Source organism: Melozone crissalis, unplaced genomic scaffold (assembly GCF_028551555.1).
Source record: "Melozone crissalis strain CALT ecotype California unplaced genomic scaffold, PUWL_Pcris_2 ptg000068l_1, whole genome shotgun sequence".
NCBI classification, from domain to species: Eukaryota; Metazoa; Chordata; class Aves; order Passeriformes; family Passerellidae; genus Melozone; species Melozone crissalis.
This window is the reverse complement of record NW_026535846.1, coordinates 3,374,419-3,391,770: the sequence shown is the minus strand read 5'-3', so window position 1 is coordinate 3,391,770 and position 17,352 is coordinate 3,374,419. Positions and strand designations below refer to the sequence as shown.

General features: G+C 49.6%; 1 protein-coding gene across 2 annotated transcripts; it reads left to right on the top strand.

The window, feature by feature from the left end:
- The first annotated feature begins 25 nt into the window (after positions 1–25).
- Positions 26–15,885, top strand: HDAC8 (histone deacetylase 8). Of its 2 annotated transcripts, none has more exons than XM_054289333.1 (11): positions 26–150; positions 563–615; positions 1,982–2,112; positions 3,687–3,828; positions 6,078–6,190; positions 7,176–7,253; positions 7,630–7,738; positions 9,300–9,472; positions 11,096–11,190; positions 13,256–13,361; positions 15,360–15,885. In XM_054289333.1, the coding sequence occupies exons 1-11, from the start codon at positions 67–69 to the stop codon at positions 15,380–15,382; spliced, it is 1,107 nt and encodes a 368-aa protein (XP_054145308.1). In that variant the 5' UTR covers positions 26–66; the 3' UTR covers positions 15,383–15,885. The 2 variants fall into 2 exon arrangements, with proteins under 2 accessions (XP_054145308.1, XP_054145309.1); XM_054289334.1 differs by lacking the exon at positions 26–150 and adding an exon at positions 242–419.
- The last annotated feature ends 1,467 nt before the right edge of the window (positions 15,886–17,352 follow it).

Below are 17,352 nucleotides of genomic sequence, written 5' to 3'. Positions count from 1 at the left end.
ACTGCCGGTCGTGGCGTGCCCTGACTAGTGGCGTTGCGGGCGCTGGTCCCGGCTGTGCCGGCTCCCATGGCGGCGGTGCCGCCGCCGGTCTACGTATACAGCCCGGAGTACGTGACCCTCTGCGACTCCCTCTGCAAAGTGCCCAAGCGGGTCAGCGCCGTGGCGGGGGCGAGGGGGCGCGGGGAGCACAGCGGTGAGGCCCGGGCGCGGGCAGCCGGCGCCCGGCACGGCGGTAGGAAAAGAGGAAGCGGGGGAAACTCCCGGCGAGAGGAGTGTGGGGTTAGAGCGGGGATGGCTCGTCTGTGCGTTCACATCGCCCCTGGCACCGCGGGCTTGGACACTGAAGCGATAATTCCCTTTCCCGGGAGGCCGTGCGCGGCTGTGCTTCTGCCCGGGACACCGGAAGGCCCTTTCACACGGTATGGGCACGGGCCGGAGAAGGGACCCGGGCAGGGAAAGTCGCTGCTGGGAGGAGTCTGAGCCACACCTCGTCTGCGAGACCTTGGGCCCCTGGTTGCTGGCTTTGTGTTTCCTGCTCTCACAGTCTTATTCTTTTCTTTAGGCCAGCATGGTGCATTCACTGATTGAAGCATATTGCTTGCTTGACCAAATGAAGTAAGTGCTCCCGTTTCTGTGAAGGAATGTTTTAGTCTCCACTAAGGTTTGGAAGGTGCTGAGTAACTTCAAGTTTCACACTGTCCCTGCTGGTGGTGTGATTATAGGAGCCCTCACTGTGTGTATTTGCAGGATTAAAGGAAAATGTTTGTTTTGCTATATGGACACGATTACAGTAATTGTGGCAGGAGTAATTTATGGTTACCTCCTGGTCTGGTGGAGCACTTATAGCCTTGTGCTTTCTCTACAGAGTGCATATCACCCCCATGCTTGAGACTCCTGAGCAGTTGACAGCCTTGGTGCTGCTCCAGATCCACTGATCAGTCAGTGCTGATGCAGAGAGGGACCATATTGTTTAGGTGCATTGTAATATATCTGAGAGACTTTTTGTGAGGTCTGCGTGCTATTCAGGAGAGAAGACCAGATGAGATCTGGGGCAGAGAAGTGAGGTACCTGCTGCCTCATTCAGCTCTTGACGCTGGGGCATGTGAAGGGAAAAATAAGAAAGGCAGAGCTCAGTCCCTCTTGTGAAGCTTCTCATAAAATCTTAGAAAAAATGTACTCCAGTTCAGCACAACCAGAAGGTTTTTTTGAGACTTCTTTTTTAAAAGAATTTTTTTTTTTTTTCTGGTAGAGTGTGCTTGGGAAATGACTGCAGGCATCATTATAGAGCAGACCTGAAGGACTGTTTGCCCTTGCATGGGATCGGAAGCATCAGGGCCAGCCTGGAGCTGGGAGCTTCCTATGTTCTTCCTGTAGCAACGGAGCTGTGCTGCACTGCTTGTGCATGCTCCCACTGTCCAAGTTTTGGGGAGGGTTCAGTGTGTTGCAGGATTTGTTTAGGCATACTGCAAAGCACCCAGACCTAGGAAGGTGCTGTGCAAGTTGCTTGGAACAGTGACAGTCTCTGCTTTGGTGCAGGTCACAGCATGTGAGAAGCATTGCACAGCTCCTGATCTGGGCTGAGGTCCTGCCACAGCGTTGTGCTGGGCCTGGGCATTTCCCTCCATTAGTTCCTCTGTGTGTAAACTGAATGTTGGATATGCTGGGGAATGCACAAACAGAGAGAACATGCAGAACAAGGAAAAAAAAACTTGAAGCAAAGTGGGAAGGTTAATGCAGGCAGGACCTGCAGTGTTCTTCACTGGGGTGGGCACCCCAAACCAGGGGCATGGCCTGCTCCAGCTCAGCTGGGTGGCTTTCTAACTTGAGTGGCAGCCCAGTGCAAGAAGAAGAGGGAGTTTTGTTTGCTTTTACAACAGTAACAGCCAAAAGAAGGCTCTTATTGTAAAGGCTAAAGCTGGATATTCCAGCTGAACACTGGATCCTCTTGCCTTGATGTGATCCCTTCTTCCTCTCTGCTTAGGATAGTCAAGCCAAAAGTGGCCTCCATGGAGGAAATGGCGAGTTTCCACACAGATGCTTACCTGCAGCACCTGCAGAAGGTCAGTGAGGAGGGGGATGATGACCACCCGGAGTCTGTGGAGTATGGACTGGGTAAGGATGCACATCTTAGGCAAGAGATTAATTGAGTGCCAGGGTCAGGATGCTTTTTGCTGGAGCTGCAGTTAGAGGGGTGAGCTCAGGGGGATGCTGGACTTAGTTTTGAAAGGAAACATTCTTTAACGGGGTGTTGCTGAACCCCAGCAGTCATCTGACAGGCTGGCACTTTCCCTGGTGCCAGCTGAGGGTGGAGCTAGCCTCGCTTTGCTGCTCTGTATAGCTTGGCCTGTCTCTTGCTGACTGGGTCGCTCTGCTGCTCTGAGGCTCTGGAATGGGATGAAAGACCCTGACGCTGCCCTCGGGCTGGAGCTGGGACTGGCTGCTGCAAGCGTGCTGTGGGGAGGGCATGTGTGAACAGTGTCCTGGAGCTGTAGTGACCAGAGCAGCTGCAGAGCAATCTGGTGACTTCCGTGTGGAGCAGAGGGCTCTTGCCCTCCTGGACCTAAGACAGCTTGAGAAATGCAGCAGGTAAAGCAGGTGAGATGGCTATGGGCAGTTTTGGTATCAGGAATGGGAAGAGCGACCCAGAACTGAGGCAGAGTTGCAGATTCTTTGCTGCTCTCATGAGTGTGCCTTAGACTTTACATTCCTGAAGCTACTCTGTCTACAGGAAGACAAGCAGCCCTGGTATCATGCTTTGTGGGCAACAGCTGCTGTAGGACTAAGTGAAGATCGTATTATAGACACAGACCTACAGTTTATCTAGGCTTGGCTAGTTTGTGGATGTCCATTTTTAGGGAAGAGGTATGTCAGTGACCATGCCAGGGTCTGGTCAGGTAGACAGAGACTTGAAAGTAGTTTTTTTGTGAGATTGGTGTGAGGAACCAGTAGGTTCAGCAACTCAGGCACACAACTCAAAGTTGATTCAGGACACATTTTTAAATGAACTGAGTGCAAGAAAACATTTGGATTGTTGCTTTTTGTGGTGGGTTGATTTTTGTAGTGTGGTCGGGGGTTTTTTTGCTAGGTGCTTACCAAGATACAGTCTCTCTCCCCCTCAGTGGGGGGGAGGGGAGAAAATCCAGTGGAAAAGAACATGTAGAGATAATAACAGGGAGGTGAGTCTCCAGTTACTGTCACCAGCAAAAGCGACGCTACATGGGAAAGTTAATTCAATTTATTGCCAATTAATAATGGAGTAGGATAGTGAGAATTCAAAATAAAACTGAAATCGCCATCCCCCTCATCTACCTTTCTTCCCAGACTCAGCTTCACTCACTGCTCTTCTACTTTCCCCCTCAAGCAGTGTAAAGGGACAAGGAATGGGGGTTGTGGTCAGTTCACACCTCTCTGCTGCTCCTTCCTCTTCACTCTTGCCCCATGTGTGTGTGGGGTCCCTCCTGCAGGACACTCTCTTCCATGAACATTTCCAGTGCTAGTCTTTCCTATGGGTAGCAGTTTTTCAAGAACTTCTCCAGTATGGGTCCTCCATGGGGTCAGTTCTTCAGGAACAGGCTGCTCCAGCCTGGGTCTGTCTTGAAAACTCCAACAAAAGGAATGTGCTTCCCCTGGAGGAAAAGGCCTGTTGTGTCTGAGGTGCAAACTCTTACATGGACTCTTACCTGCAGGTTACGACTGTCCAGCCACTGAAGGGATCTTTGAGTATGCAGCGGCTGTGGGAGGAGCCACCATCACTGCAGCCCAGTGCCTGCTGGATGGCAAGTGCAAAGTAGCAATTAACTGGCCTGGAGGGTGGCATCATGCAAAGAAGTAAGAAAGCAATCTCTTCCCTTGTGGTTTCTCATCTGGTGTCTGAAAACTGCTTCCTAGCTCCCAGCTTCCCTGAGAACCCTCAGGGTGCAGTGATCTAGCTGGGAGAGAAAGCAAGGTGTGAGGGAAGGCAGGAGATAGAGAGGAAGGAAACAGAGGGCAGGGCAGAGGCCTGAGAGGAGGCAGGTCACTGCCCAGTGCTGATGCTGTCACTGTCGTGCTGCAGAGCAGGTCTGGGGCAGGTGTACTCACACATCTCAGCCCATTTCCTGGTGGGCACTTGGCTGCAAATGGCTTCAGCTGCAGCTTGCTGTGGAAGGAGACTTGCACTCAGCAGAGCTGAGCTCTCGCTCTATGCAGAACTGATGTCTTTTGGGAAATCTTCTGTTATATTCTGTCTGGATTGCAAGGCTTAAAAAATGCCTGTAATGGAAAAAGTCTTAGCAGTGTTGCTGCTGCTGAGCTATTAGCACTGTTCTGGGAAGCAAAGAGTCTGTTTAAAAATAGGCATTTAATACTCACCAATCCCAAAGGAGTCTTCCCAGTCACTCCAGTAAGTTGGTGTGTGATGGTTCAGGGTAGATGCCAGCCCAATGTGCAAGTCCAGCCAGACTGACTCCACACTGCAGGTGCTTGATTCTAGGACCTGTGTCCTAGCAAAATACATTCCTTTTGTCAAAAACCAAAATACATTCCTTTTGTCAAAAACACCTGCTGTCTGGTGGTTTAGTTGCTTTCCAGGGTCCTAAAGGTAGGAATGACCTGGAGCTTTGCAAGCTCTTGGTTCAGAGCATGCCTTTGGGTTGAGAGTAAGATCCTGAGTAAGTGCCTTTTCTCAAGGCAGCCTCACCTTCCGTTCTGGCAGTGATACTCAGAACTTTGCTGGGTGGATTTAGGGCAGCACAGGGGAATCCCAATTGCTGGTCGTGAACTGCAGCTCTGACACTGCTCTGCTTTTGACTGAACTGGTGTCCTGCTCTGGTTTGAGTTTCAGAGATGTGTATTACTGCATGGAGAGAGGGCCCAAGACATGCTTCCTTGTGGGCTGTGAGGGAGGGGAGAAGTACATAATCACAGTTGAGTCAGATTTTCAGGATACCTGTTAACACCTCCATTTTCAGCATTACCGTAAATGAAGAGAGACACTGGAAAACACATGTGCTCCATGGCACTTGCAGAGAGTGAAAGCGAGTGTGGTTCTGCCACTCCTGGCTTGCTCCTCACTGTTCCCAGCTGTTGCTGAGCACGAAATATCAGAGAGAATGAGCTGAGTGCTGTGACTGGAAGTCAAGAGGAATTTCCCAGAGGTGCATTTTGTATCCTGATATAATTTGTGGAAAAGGAATTTGGGTACTCCTGTTGCCCAGTATAAAGCTTCACTTTAAAACAGCTATCCAGAGCAGATTTAAGAATGCATGTGGACTGGTGCTAAATGGTGAGGGAGACTTGACTTTGGAGTGAGGCTGGAGTAGGGGTCAAGAAACTTTCTTGTTCCTTTGATGCCAGCAATTAAGCTGTCACTGATTAATGTCAGTGATATATCTTTACATGGTACACCTGTCCTCTGTTTAGCTGCTGGGACTCTCTCCTGGCTGAGCCCAGGAGCTGTATCGTGAGGACTGCATGTGGGACATGCCATTTGCATTTTCCTGGGAAGAGAAAGGAGGGAGTTACTTTGGCAAGAGGCTTAACCTTCATAGCCTGAGACTTTAAAACAGCAGGAGAATCCTGTGACTGGCTTGGGCCTGCCTTTCACTGCCAGGACCTTCCCAGGACTTGTGACCCAGATAGCAGGGATGGAGTGGCTGCCTATCTATGCCAGTCCAGAACTCACAGGAAAATGGCCAAGGGGACTGTCCTCTTGCCTCAGAGAGAGTGGGTTTGAGTCAGGTGGCTCTGAACTTCTTTAAAATGTCTCAGGTGCAGACAGCTAACATTTTATTTGTTCAACAGCGCAGTGGTCAGAGGTACCCTCCTCAAACCAGTGTCTTTCTGCAGAGCTGACTGATGCTTACCCAACTGCCAGAAAGCCCAGAGTTGAGAAGCAGTTGGCACAAGCAGTTCTGTTCTCTGTGCTTCCCAGCCACACTTTGAACTGTTCCTGACCCGTCTCTTGGTCACTACTGGGCTGAGTTTTCGTACTCCTCTGTGCCCCTGTGAGGTGGACACTTGCAAAGCCAAAGTGAGAATGCTGAAATCAGTGGTGATTGCATTGGTAATATTCAATGTCACAGACATTGTTTTCACAGGGATGAAGCTTCTGGTTTCTGTTACCTGAATGACGCTGTCTTGGGGATCCTGCGACTGCGCCAGAAATTTGACCGCATCCTTTATATTGATTTGGATTTGCATCATGGGGATGGTAAGGCCCAGCAAAGGCTGCAAACAGCACAGCTGCACAGACTCAGGAGGGAATGGGAGAAGGCAAGGCCTGTCTGCACAGTAGGGGTTTACTTGCTGCAGCAGCCGTGGCTTCGGCTCCTTTCGGTGCGGTGGAGTTCCCCTAATCTATTTATGCCTTGTCCTGCGTTACAGACTTGCCCAATGCTGCTCCTCAGACTTCTCTTATGGGTCTGGGCAGAAGTCTTGTACCTAAAGCAACAGATAATGTGTCCCAGTCTCCCATCCTGGCAGAGCAGTTGCTGTCAGGGTTTAATTGTTTAAGTGTCCATAGCAAAAGGGAAGTAGCCAGTAGTAAGTGCTGCTTTTAAAAGAAGGCTTGATGCTATAAATCTAGAGGCAAAGCTGGCCTTGCTGAAACTGCTCCCTCCTTCAGGGACATTATTTCTACACCATTTAACATTTCCTGCTCTCCTAAATTTTATGATGTGTTTAATTTTGTTCCATTTTCTCCCTGTATTTGGTTTCTGTTAGGTTTCCTATTATTTCTTTTTTCACGCTCCATGCCCGCTGTCTTAATAGTGTCTTTAAGGAAAAGGCACGTTGAACCACAGCAGCATTGAGAAAAAGCAAGAGAGCCCAGTAGCACTGGTGCTGATCAGAGCCAAGCTCTGGCCAAGTGAGCCCTGCTTGGATCCCTCTCCCAGCTTCACACGCCTAGCAGCACAGGCAAGTGCTGCTGCCATGGGTAGTGACATGAGATATTCAGATCCATTCAGTGCTGATTAGCATGAGACCTGCCAGATTCATAGCAGTTGTGATCTTTGCTGCAGTTGAACTCCAGTCTCTGTGGACTGAAGACGTATTGAGCCAGATCTGCATTTCTACTTTGCTTATGGTGCTCCTTCTCTGCTTGCTGCCTGTGTGTATCAAGCAACTCAGTGTGGTCAGACTCTGTCATTTATATAAATGATGCATGAAAGTTTTTTTTTTCAATTTCCTAATAGGAGTTGAGGATGCCTTTAGTTTCACCTCGAAGGTCATGACTGTTTCTCTGCATAAATTTTCACCAGGATTTTTCCCAGGCAAGTTGAACTTGTGAGGTTTGTGCTCATTTGGTTTACACGTCACTGGTGAGGCCTCCATAAAGACAAGATGTAAAAGCATGTCTTGCTGTCTCTTCTCACAGCCTGGGAGAAGGAAAGAGGGGGAGCTACATGTTTTGCATTTCTCCCTTTCTGGTTGTAGCTGAGCTCTAGGCAGAGTTCCTTTGATGCTGCATGGCAGAATTGGGTGAAGGATAGAACTGGGTCACTCCACCCCACCTTTCTTGGTGGCGGCAAGTGGACTTCTTCATACACATGCCGAATGTCCTGGCTCTCATGGTGCCTTTGAGACACCCCACACATCTCTTGCTGCTGCTTTACTTTCCCTTCTAATTGGGGTGTTTCTGTTGTGCAGGCACTGGTGATGTGACAGATGTTGGCCTGGGAAAAGGTCGCTACTACAGCGTGAATGTGCCCATTCAAGATGGCATTCAGGATGAAAAATATTACCAGATCTGTGAATCGTAAGCCCTCTTGCTCTGATACAGCTGGCTTGGATGGGATTTTAGAGAGAGAATAAGATACTACACAACTTAGTGTTTTTAATTACAGTCCTTTCTTAAGCCTTGTTCCTTCCCCTGTTGCAGCCTTTGATTACAATGAACATGGACTCTAAGTTCTCAGTGGTCTTGTATGAATCCTTAGACAAACTGAATATACAGAGACATTGTGGGTGGCTGGAGGGGTCTCTGCTGCAAGTTAGCCTATCTCCTTAGATACACTTCCACAGGTGTCTATCTAAAGAGAGACTGAGAAGTGACAAGTATTTTTTAGCTGTGGACTTAGGGCTAGATGTTTTTTCTTCAAGTAAGTGCTCTGAATTCTGACTGTGGAACATATGCTTTGGGCTTAGCTAAAAGCATTTTCCTAGCACCTTCTATCTGTGCTGGAAAAATAAAAGGCTGAAGGCTGAATATCTGACAGTGACAGAGCTGCCTCCTGGCAGTCCCCTGTGTCCTTCAGCTGATGATGGACCTCACAAGCTGTTGCCCATGTCAAAACTGGGCTGCAGGTCTTGTTCTTTTCCAGGGGAGAGGAGTCTCAGTGTAGGGCTGCAGGATGTGGTAGCATGCCCGCCTCTAACACTTGAGGGCTGAAACCTCTCTAAACTTGTAGGCCAGTAGGGCAGTCATGTGGGGGGCCATGCCTCCTGTGGGCTTATTGGTGCTTGCCATTTCTGGGGCAGAGCTGCCCTCTTTGTGCTGGAGGACATGCTTTCAAAAGGCAGCTCTGGGGTCAGGAACCCACTCAGGAGGAGCCTGCTGCATGCATTCACAGCTGAAGGACATCATAACTTACAATAGATTTCAAGCTGTGTATAGCTGAAGCTTCTGCAGAGAGACTTAGACATATCTGAGATCTATCCTGGCTGGGAGGCAGTCCATGGGCATGACCATGGATGTCTCATCCAGCTGTTGTTTGAGGGTAATTGCCTGTATTTCCCAAAACCACAATGGGCTTGAAGCATGAAGCTCTGTCCAATGCTGGTTTTTGCAGGCTGACTACATCCAGCACAGAGCTTCTCCTCATAGTTTTGCCTCAAGAGCCATACAGGAGAGAGGAGAGTAAGACCCTAGCCAGTCTTCCTCTGTTTCTCCTGTCCTCTCCTGGCCTGTCCTGGTAAGAGGTGTCTGAGAGTTCAGGGTGGTTGTTTTCCCAGACCCTGACCTCCACTATAACTTTCACAGGGCAGAAAGGCCCCTGGACCATCGTGCAGCCAAAAGGCAGACTGTAAATGTGGAGTTTGATGCTACCACTAAACTGGTGAGGACTAGATCTCCCTCTGCCATGTTATCAGTGGTGCTTTTGCATTCATCAGCCTTTTGATAAGTGCTCTGAGAGCTAAAATTGCTGTGGAGGTAGAAGGCTCAGAGCAGAGGCTGGGAGCAGAGGTAGTGTAACTGATGTGAGTTGGGTGGAAGCAGAGAATGCAGAAACCCTGAGAGGCATTGGTGGATCTGAGTGACCAGGGCCATGCCACCAGCATTCCTCTGGGCTCTTCTGGACTGCTTCTCTTCTCTCTAGAGTGCTGAAGGAGGTGTATGCTGCCTTCAACCCTGATGCAGTTGTGCTGCAGCTGGGGGCGGACACCATTGCTGGAGACCCCATGTGCTCTTTCAACATGACACCTGAGGGACTGGGGAAGTGCCTTAAGTATGTCCTGCAGTGGCAGCTAGCAACTCTTGTCCTGGGAGGAGGTGAGTGCATCCTGCTGTTCTCAGAGAAATGTGTTTGTCCTCCTGTGACCCTGCCTTGAGTGCCTGCCTGCCCTTGGGCTCAGGACTGGCAAGGGTTTAGCAGGGTGACTGCTGGGCAGTGTCAGGAGGATGCACTGTGGCATAATACTCTTTTCTCACACCTGAAATCATTTATACTGACAGGTGCAAGTCTCAATACTGACTCAGATCTTGAATTAAAAGCTGTATGGCTCCTCTGGAGAAGAGGAGAGGCCAACAAACTGACCATGACTTCTCAGTGACATCTCTGATTCCCATCTCTGCTGATCAGCCCTTTGGTGCTTCTCTTTAAAAGTGAGCACTGTGTTCCCAAACCTACCTTGGGCACCTGGTGATGAATGGTTTCATTAAGATTCAAGCAGGGGCTTGGGACGAGGCCTGCAAGATACAGCAGGGCTCTGATACCCAGTGAAAGCTAAGCTGGACTTTGTTGTGTTGCCTAATCAGCTGCTTGTTCAGTGGGGAGAGCACAGGACAGGTGTTATGTTAACAGAGCATTTCAGAACAACAAAAGCCCCTGTGTGCCAGGGAGAGCCCCTGAGCTCCATGACTGGAGCCAGAGCAGCTCTAGGTGTTGTCCTTTTTTAGATGGGGGAAATCATGTATAGCATATTAAGGCTAATATTTAATGTGCCTGATGCCCTTTGTTTTGGAAAGGTTATGAGTGTTCAGTCCTGCTGTGGCTTGTCTGTGAGTGTGCTGGAGATGTCACCTGTCAAACAAAACCCAAAACTTCTGTTAAAAAATGAGGATCAACTATGTGTCACTTGTGAAAACAGCAAAGGAGTGTCCCACCACTGGAGCATGTGGAAGCATTTGAAGTGGAAATTGGGGGAGGAGTAAAAAAAAAAAAGCAGGGAAAAAAACCCACTGCAGACAGAAGGGAATATTGGAATAATATGGTCTGTCTTGTCAAAGTGCTTTTCTCCCTTTACTCTTCTAGTCCTCTGTTCTGGAAAAAAACATACCTGAGTCTCTTGCAGGATTGCTTTCAGCTAAGGTTTCTCCTTGTGGGCTCATGTTTCTTTACCATGTAGGTAACCATTTTCTGCTCACTGTGAAATCTCATTTCAGTGTAAAACAATTGCAGGTTATAGTGATGAGTTTCACATTTGTCCTTTCAAACATGACGGTGCTGAAGAGCTCACCAGGGTATGGCTGGGCATGTGTATTTTGCTTCATAGGTCAAAGGCTGGTATTAAAAAGCAGGAAGCCCCCATTTCTGCTGCAGCCTGCTACTTGAGAATGGCTCTTCTTGTTGCTAGGAGAGAGTTGAGCACGTGGGGTTGTGAGCTCATCCTGACTCTGAGATGGTGGCTGGAGGACTGGCCTCTGCCACACTGGATGTAACTGGGGTTCAGTTTGAGTGGTCTGCTCTTGCATACGCTGTCATTCAGACTTGGCCTTGTGTAGCCAGCAGGTGCAGAAGGCAGGTTTTGGGCATGGCTTGAGTGGAGGAAATAAGCTGAACTCATGTAACCTGTACACAGTGGTTTCATGATTTGTTCCTTCCACCTAAATCTCTTTTTTTCTTTTCCCGTTCCTCACTCTTCCTCCTCAAATCCCAATTCTTGCTGGAAACAGGAGGTTACAACCTTGCCAACACCGCTCGCTGCTGGACATACTTGACTGGGGTCATCCTTGGGAGAACACTGTCCTCTGAGATCCCTGATCATGAGGTAATGCTTTAAAAAACCCTTCTCCTTGCAGAAGAGCCAGTTGTTCTGCCTAATCCACACAGCATCCTTGCCACACAGTCCTGTTTTGTGAAGACACTTATGTAGCAGTATGTGCCCAAAACCAGAGGCTGTCTGCAGCTTTCTGTGAGGGGTTTAATGTGCCCGTAAACTCCAGTCTCAGATAGTAACAGAGAGGATGGGCAAAAGGATTACGTGGTTTCCTCAAAGAGCTCTTTAGGATGTGCCTTTTGCCTTCTCAAGGCTTTAATTTTTTTTTTCAGCTGAAGTTTGAGTGACCACAGTGCCTGTTGCTCTGCTTTCCTCCTCTTCCTCCCCCTGAGGGTTCTGTCTCGTGACCAGCAGTGTCTGGTAAAGAGTAGCCAGGGCCCAGCACATTCCAATAAGTTGCTTCTCTCTGGAGTTGACACAGAACGCGCCTTGCAAATATTCTGTCACTATATTAGGGTCCTGTAGTTGTACAGGGATGAACTTCCAAACCACTGGAGCAGAGAATTCCCCAGAAGCTGGCCCGTTTTCTCCAATTTTCTATGCTTCTCATGACTATCCACCCTTGGGGCAGATCTCTGAATGACCTTCTTAGAAATCTCTGTCCTGACTCTAAACATGGTGTGGACTCCACTGACTCTAAACATGTTATCAGCTGTACTGAGGAGACACATAAGAGACATAGCAACCATAGCAACAAGAACATACTTTCTGTAACATCCAAAGAGAATTCAAAATTCTTGAAAAGCTGTTGTAACAGGCCTGAAGGAGGAAGAGGGAGTGACAAGCTGGGGAAAATCATCCTCTCCTGTTTCCCCCTCAGGCTGAGTACTATTATTAATGGACTAACAAAGGTAGTGCCTAAGGTAAGGGTAGGAGAGGAACACTGAATACACATCCCAAATGACCCTCATTGCCATTGTTATAATTTCATAAACTGGTATCACAGAGTGCAGCAACAAAACAGTCCTGATCCCCCTCCTGCTCTGAAAAATATCATCACAAGGAACACATATATTCTCACACATATGTACCACACCCACATGAACAGACAAAGCAGCATTGTGACCAGTGGTTCTGTACCTAATATGAACAAATGCTTAGAATCAAATTTGTTTCCAACCCACTCTTGGCAAATCTGTTGTTATCTCAACCCTTTGTGCCTCATACTGGGCACCAATTAAAGTTGTCTTAGGAATGGTACTTTCCAATTTAGTGCTCCTGCTAAGAGCATGAACAATTTACTAAACAATAACAGCAACAATACTAATGACAGAGGGAACAAGAAAACAAAAAACAATTCACATAGAAACACCCCTGCCCCCTGACAATAGACAAAACCGCATAGCTTCCTCTGCCACATTATTTAAGCTGGAAGGAATCCCTTCTGTCTGGAAGAGTCCCTTTCCCCTGCCCTCAGCAATGATGAGAGATGGTGTAGAATAACCTCCATGTCCTGGCCATGCCTCCTCCCAGCTACTCTGAAAACTGACCCTGTCTTGGCCAGACTCATGACACAGTGGCTCACAGTAACCTGTGATTCTGCGTTAGCACATCGACCCCATGTGCTGCAGATTTCCTGCACGCTGTCTGAGCACTCAGCCAGGAGAGACACAGTATCCTTGCAGCACACTGATTTTTCCTTTCCCAGGTGTTTCACAGTCATGTCAATGCAGTGTTCAGCAGGATGGGAAGTGACCAGTAGGATATGTGATTACAGCACTTGAAATTTAATAGTAAAAAAATCCCATTTGCAGGTAACTGTGTGTAAAATGAGTGTCAACAGCTTTCCCAAATAAAGCATTGGGATAGACATTTGACTGCTTTTTGGTTGCTTCACTGGCTCTGCTTCCCATCCCTTGAACTGGGAAGCAGTTGAAAACTCCAGGTGGACACAGACACTGCTGAAGTACCACCTTGATGTAGTGAAGCTACATGTGGCCCTTAGGTAGAGAAATGTTTTTTTGCCTTTTTACAAACAGGAACCCATGGGGAGCCCTCTCTCTAGCCTCAGCCTTCAGAGACCTCTCTGTTGATTTTCCTCTCCTCCTCCCTGCAGTTCTTCACAGAGTATGGTCCTGATTATGTGCTGGAGATCACACCAAGCTGCAGACCAGACCGCAATGAGCCACAGAGAATTCAAGAAATTCTGAACTCTATCAAAGGTGCGTTTGCTTCAGGCTTACAGGTTTTTTTAGAGAGGGCTTCAGAAGAGCTCGTTGGAGTCTTTCTCACTGAGTGGAAAGATGAACCACATTCACGTGGCTGCTCATTAGTGCAGTGTCACTGGCCTCCCACATCCCTTGGGATTTTCAGGGTTGGTGGTACAGAGTAATGGGTTCCTGTAGCAAAAGTTGCCACTGCCTTTGCTCTGGCTGGGCAGGGGAGCATGGGGCCTTGTCCTTTTTGGAATCATAGAACAGCCCAGGTTCTAAGGGACTTCAAAGATCATCTGGTCCAAACTTTTTGTGGGAAAGGGATCATAGACAAGATTATCTAGCAAGTCATGTCCTGAAAACTTCTGACAGTGAGGCTGCTACCACATCCCTGGGGAGTTTCCACCAGTGATTGATTGTTCTCGCTGTAAAAAAAAGCACTTAAAATAAGGTGAAACTTCTCCTGGTGCAACTCACACCTGTTGTCCCTTGTCCTCTCCATGTGCCTCCTTGTGAAGAGAGAGCTTCTGTCCTCTGAAGCCTATAGAGCAGGCTTCAAGTACTAGATTACTGTGATGAGGTCCCTCCTAAGCCTTCTCTTCCACAGGCAGAGTCTCTCCTCATTGGGCAGGTTCTCCAGCATCTGATCACGCTTTTGGTCCTCCTTTGGACCCTCTCTGCTCTGTCCGTGTCTTTCGTGATTTGTGGGGATCATAGCTGGACACAGTACTCATCATTTGTCTGATGGACCTGGAATGAGATGAGCCAGTTTTTCTTAGTAATGCTCCTACACAGGCTGCACAGGATATAGTTTGCTTCACTGCTGCAGCAGCACACTGCTGGATCCCATTCTGCTTGCTGCCTATCAGGATCCCCACATCCATTTCCACAAAGCTGCTTCCCAGTCACACAAATCCCAGCCTGAACTGGCCACCTTCTATCTCAAGAGCATGACCTTGGTTTTGCCTTTGTTAAACTTAAAACTGTTATTTTTAGCCCAGTCTTCCAGCCTGTCCTACTCTCTAAGATACCTCTTCCTTCTGACCTGTTCACCGCAGCACCCAGTTTGGTGCTGTGGTTGTTTTCAACCCAGGTAATTTACGATGTTGAGCAATATGTATCAGTATCAGTCCCTGGGGGACCCCACTTATGACAGGCTGCAAGACAATGTAAAATCCCTTGATGACCACCCATTGTGAGCTCCCTGTAAGCCAGCTCCCTCCCTATCCCCTTTGCATACAACCCATCCAGTCTGTGTCTTTCCCGTTGGTCCAGGAGGAGGCTGTGGGAAATAGCTTTCTGGAACTGGAACAGGTCTCCAGCAGGCAGGACTTGAAGCTCTTCAAGTCCAGGACAGGCAGCTCGGTGAGCTCTGCCAGCTCCAGCACTGAAACTCATTCAATGCCCTTACCCATCTGTCTTGTCTCTCTCTGCAAGAGGGGCTCAGAGCAGCATGATGGGGCTTGGCACCCCTTTTCTGCAGTGTGCTGGTGTTAGAAGTAGGGTAGGAAGTCCAGTGGCTGTGGAAGTCCAGGATTGGCCTGTGCTTGGTGTCCATTACCAAGCACAGGCCAATCCTAGGGAGAGGGCATCCCTTCCCTGGGAAAATGTCCAAGAGGGCAGGAGGAACAGCATCACTCCAGAGCTGGAAGGGGTGGGGCAGGGCTGTGCACTCCTGTCTGTGAATCCAGCCTGAAAGAAGGACAAGGCAGCAGGGAGTGAGCGTGCGTATCTCGGATGCTGGTCCACGAATCCTGAAGCAGCATTCAGCATAGTGAAAGCATTGGCAAGGTCACCTTGTGGTAATTTCCAAAGCCTGGCTCAAATGAGGGCAGCAGCCTCTGCAGAGGGAGTAAGGGGTCAGCAGGAACTGAGATCTGTGCTGAGGCTGGAATTCCCATATCATGGTCTAGTCCATCAGGCATGGGAGTGGCACCCCTTGCCAGGTCATTCCATCAGGCTAAAATATCAGTGGAAATACCCTTTTTTGCTTCCTTTTGTTTGTAGGGAATCTGAAGCACGTTGTTTAGCAGAAAAGGAAGGCTCAGGCAAGAGCATTTCCTGTGGGGAAGACAGCATATTTATGTGAACAACTGATGAAATTTGTGGCTGCAGGGAATCTTTCAAAGAAAGTACTGTTGGTTGGTTAATTTTTTTTCTCTTTAAAGAAGAAAAGCTGCCGCATGCCACAAGCTCTGTGGCTCTTCCCAGGCAGGAGTGTGGGCCCTCCAGCCACAGCCGTCCAGTGCTGGGAGAGCCTCCCTTGCTCCTTTCCCCTTCCTTTTTTAACACCACAGTTTGTTCTCACAACTGCTTTTAAATGTATTTTAAGAGAGGAGCTGCTCAGAGCTGTGAGCCCTCCCCAGCTGGAGCCCAGTGCTGTGTTACCTACTTGGCAGGGCCACAGCCTCAGAGCTGCCCACTTGGGAAGTAGAGCCTGAGAGCCACCCTGGTTGTGTTTCTTACCCACAGAAAGGCACAGCCATTGTGGTTTTAACTGGGAATTTTTAAAAAATAAAATACTTGAAATACTCCTCCAGCTCTTTCCTTTCTTCTTCCACCCACCCTGTCTTGCCAGTGCACTTTTCCACAGCACACCCCCCCTCCCCCTTCCCACCTACTGCAAAGCCATTTGTGAGCTCCTGAAGTCCTGCACAGAGGGACCAGAGCCTGGAGACCTCTCAAGACTGTCAAGGGCGATGCAGGGCATTGTGGCAGCTCCTCTTCTGGGAGATCTTGGATGAACTTCCAGATGCTCTGGTGCCCCATGAGAGCTGGGACGAGGTGTCTCAGCAAGGCAACGGGTATACAGGTATCTCCAGCAGAACCCTCCCAGTGCCAGGAGCCATGAAGCCTGGCCTCTGTCGCCCTTGTCCCCTCATTCTCCCAGCCCATGGACTTTTTATTGTGCTGTTTTTTATAAAGATGCCTAGTCACTGGAGGAAAGCATATTTCCTGTGGCTTTAATTAGATTATGCTGGAAGAAACAGCAAGACAAAGGGGTTCCCAGCCTGGCCTTGGCTTTGTTTTTTGCTCTGTTGTTTTTCACTGCTGATTGAAACAACAGGAAATCTGGTATGGAGACAGGTCAGCAGGATGTGGCTCCCATGACTCCTGACCCCTTGCCTGCTTCCATGTACCCCTGGCACCTGGTGTGGTGTGCTGTGGCGAGACCAGTCTTGTGTGGTGACCGCTGGCAGAAAGCTGCTGCTGCCATTGCTCTAGCAAAGGATCCCAGTGCCCTGGGGAGATGTCAGGATTTGGGACTGCCCATCCAGGGAAAATGCAAGGAATGAGGGAGCAGAGAAGCTGGCCAACTGCTGCCTCTGACCCACCTCGGGGCCCCATGTGCTCTGTCCCCACAGCAGGTAGACTGCCCTTGTGAGAGCTGTGGGAGCTGTTTCAGGAACACAGTTGGGAAAATAAACAATAGGAAACCCCACAAGTGTCAAGGGTTGTGGCTTTTAGGTGAGATGCCTCTTGGGTGGAAATCCCCACATCCCCTATCCAGAGTGGGGTGCCCGTCAAGCCGGAGCGCCGTTCCAGTCCCTCCCTGTCCGGGCACGTCGCTGTACCAGACCCGCCTGGGGCAGCCCGCGTCCCTGAGCGCTGCGGTGTCCTCGTGGACGCCCGAGATGAGCTGTTGACAGTCCCCTCCCCGGGGCACGAAGGGCCTCTCGTGGTGGCGATCCTGCGCTGCTACCCTTTCGGGGCCGAAGAGATGCCGGCGGTAGGGACCGCGCCTGCTCCCCGCCCCTGTGGCCCCCCAAGGCGGGTCCCAACCGCCTTGTGGGCCATCTTGTGCCTGCAGAAGTTCCACGTCCAGAACCGCGCCCCGGGGAGACTCTGGAGCCCCACGGAGCCCGGCTCGCCGCTCGCCTAGGGCTTGGGGACGCAGCCGCGGGGAGCCGCCCCCTCCAGGCCGCTGGCCCCGGCCTCATCGACTCGGACCCGGCCGACAAGGTGCTCAGGTCGCTGGTGGTGGAGCTTGGCCTCAGCA

Excerpts from the sequence above, each read along its gene's own strand:
- HDAC8 (XM_054289333.1), top strand. The coding sequence starts at position 67 with ATGGCGGCGGTGCCGCCGCCGGTCTACGTATACAGCCCGGAGTACGTG. Across the intron at positions 616-1,981 it reads TGCTTGCTTGACCAAATGAA|GATAGTCAAGCCAAAAGTGG; the intron begins GTAAGTGCTCCC and ends CTCTCTGCTTAG. Across the intron at positions 7,739-9,299 it reads TATTACCAGATCTGTGAATC|AGTGCTGAAGGAGGTGTATG; the intron begins GTAAGCCCTCTT and ends TCTTCTCTCTAG.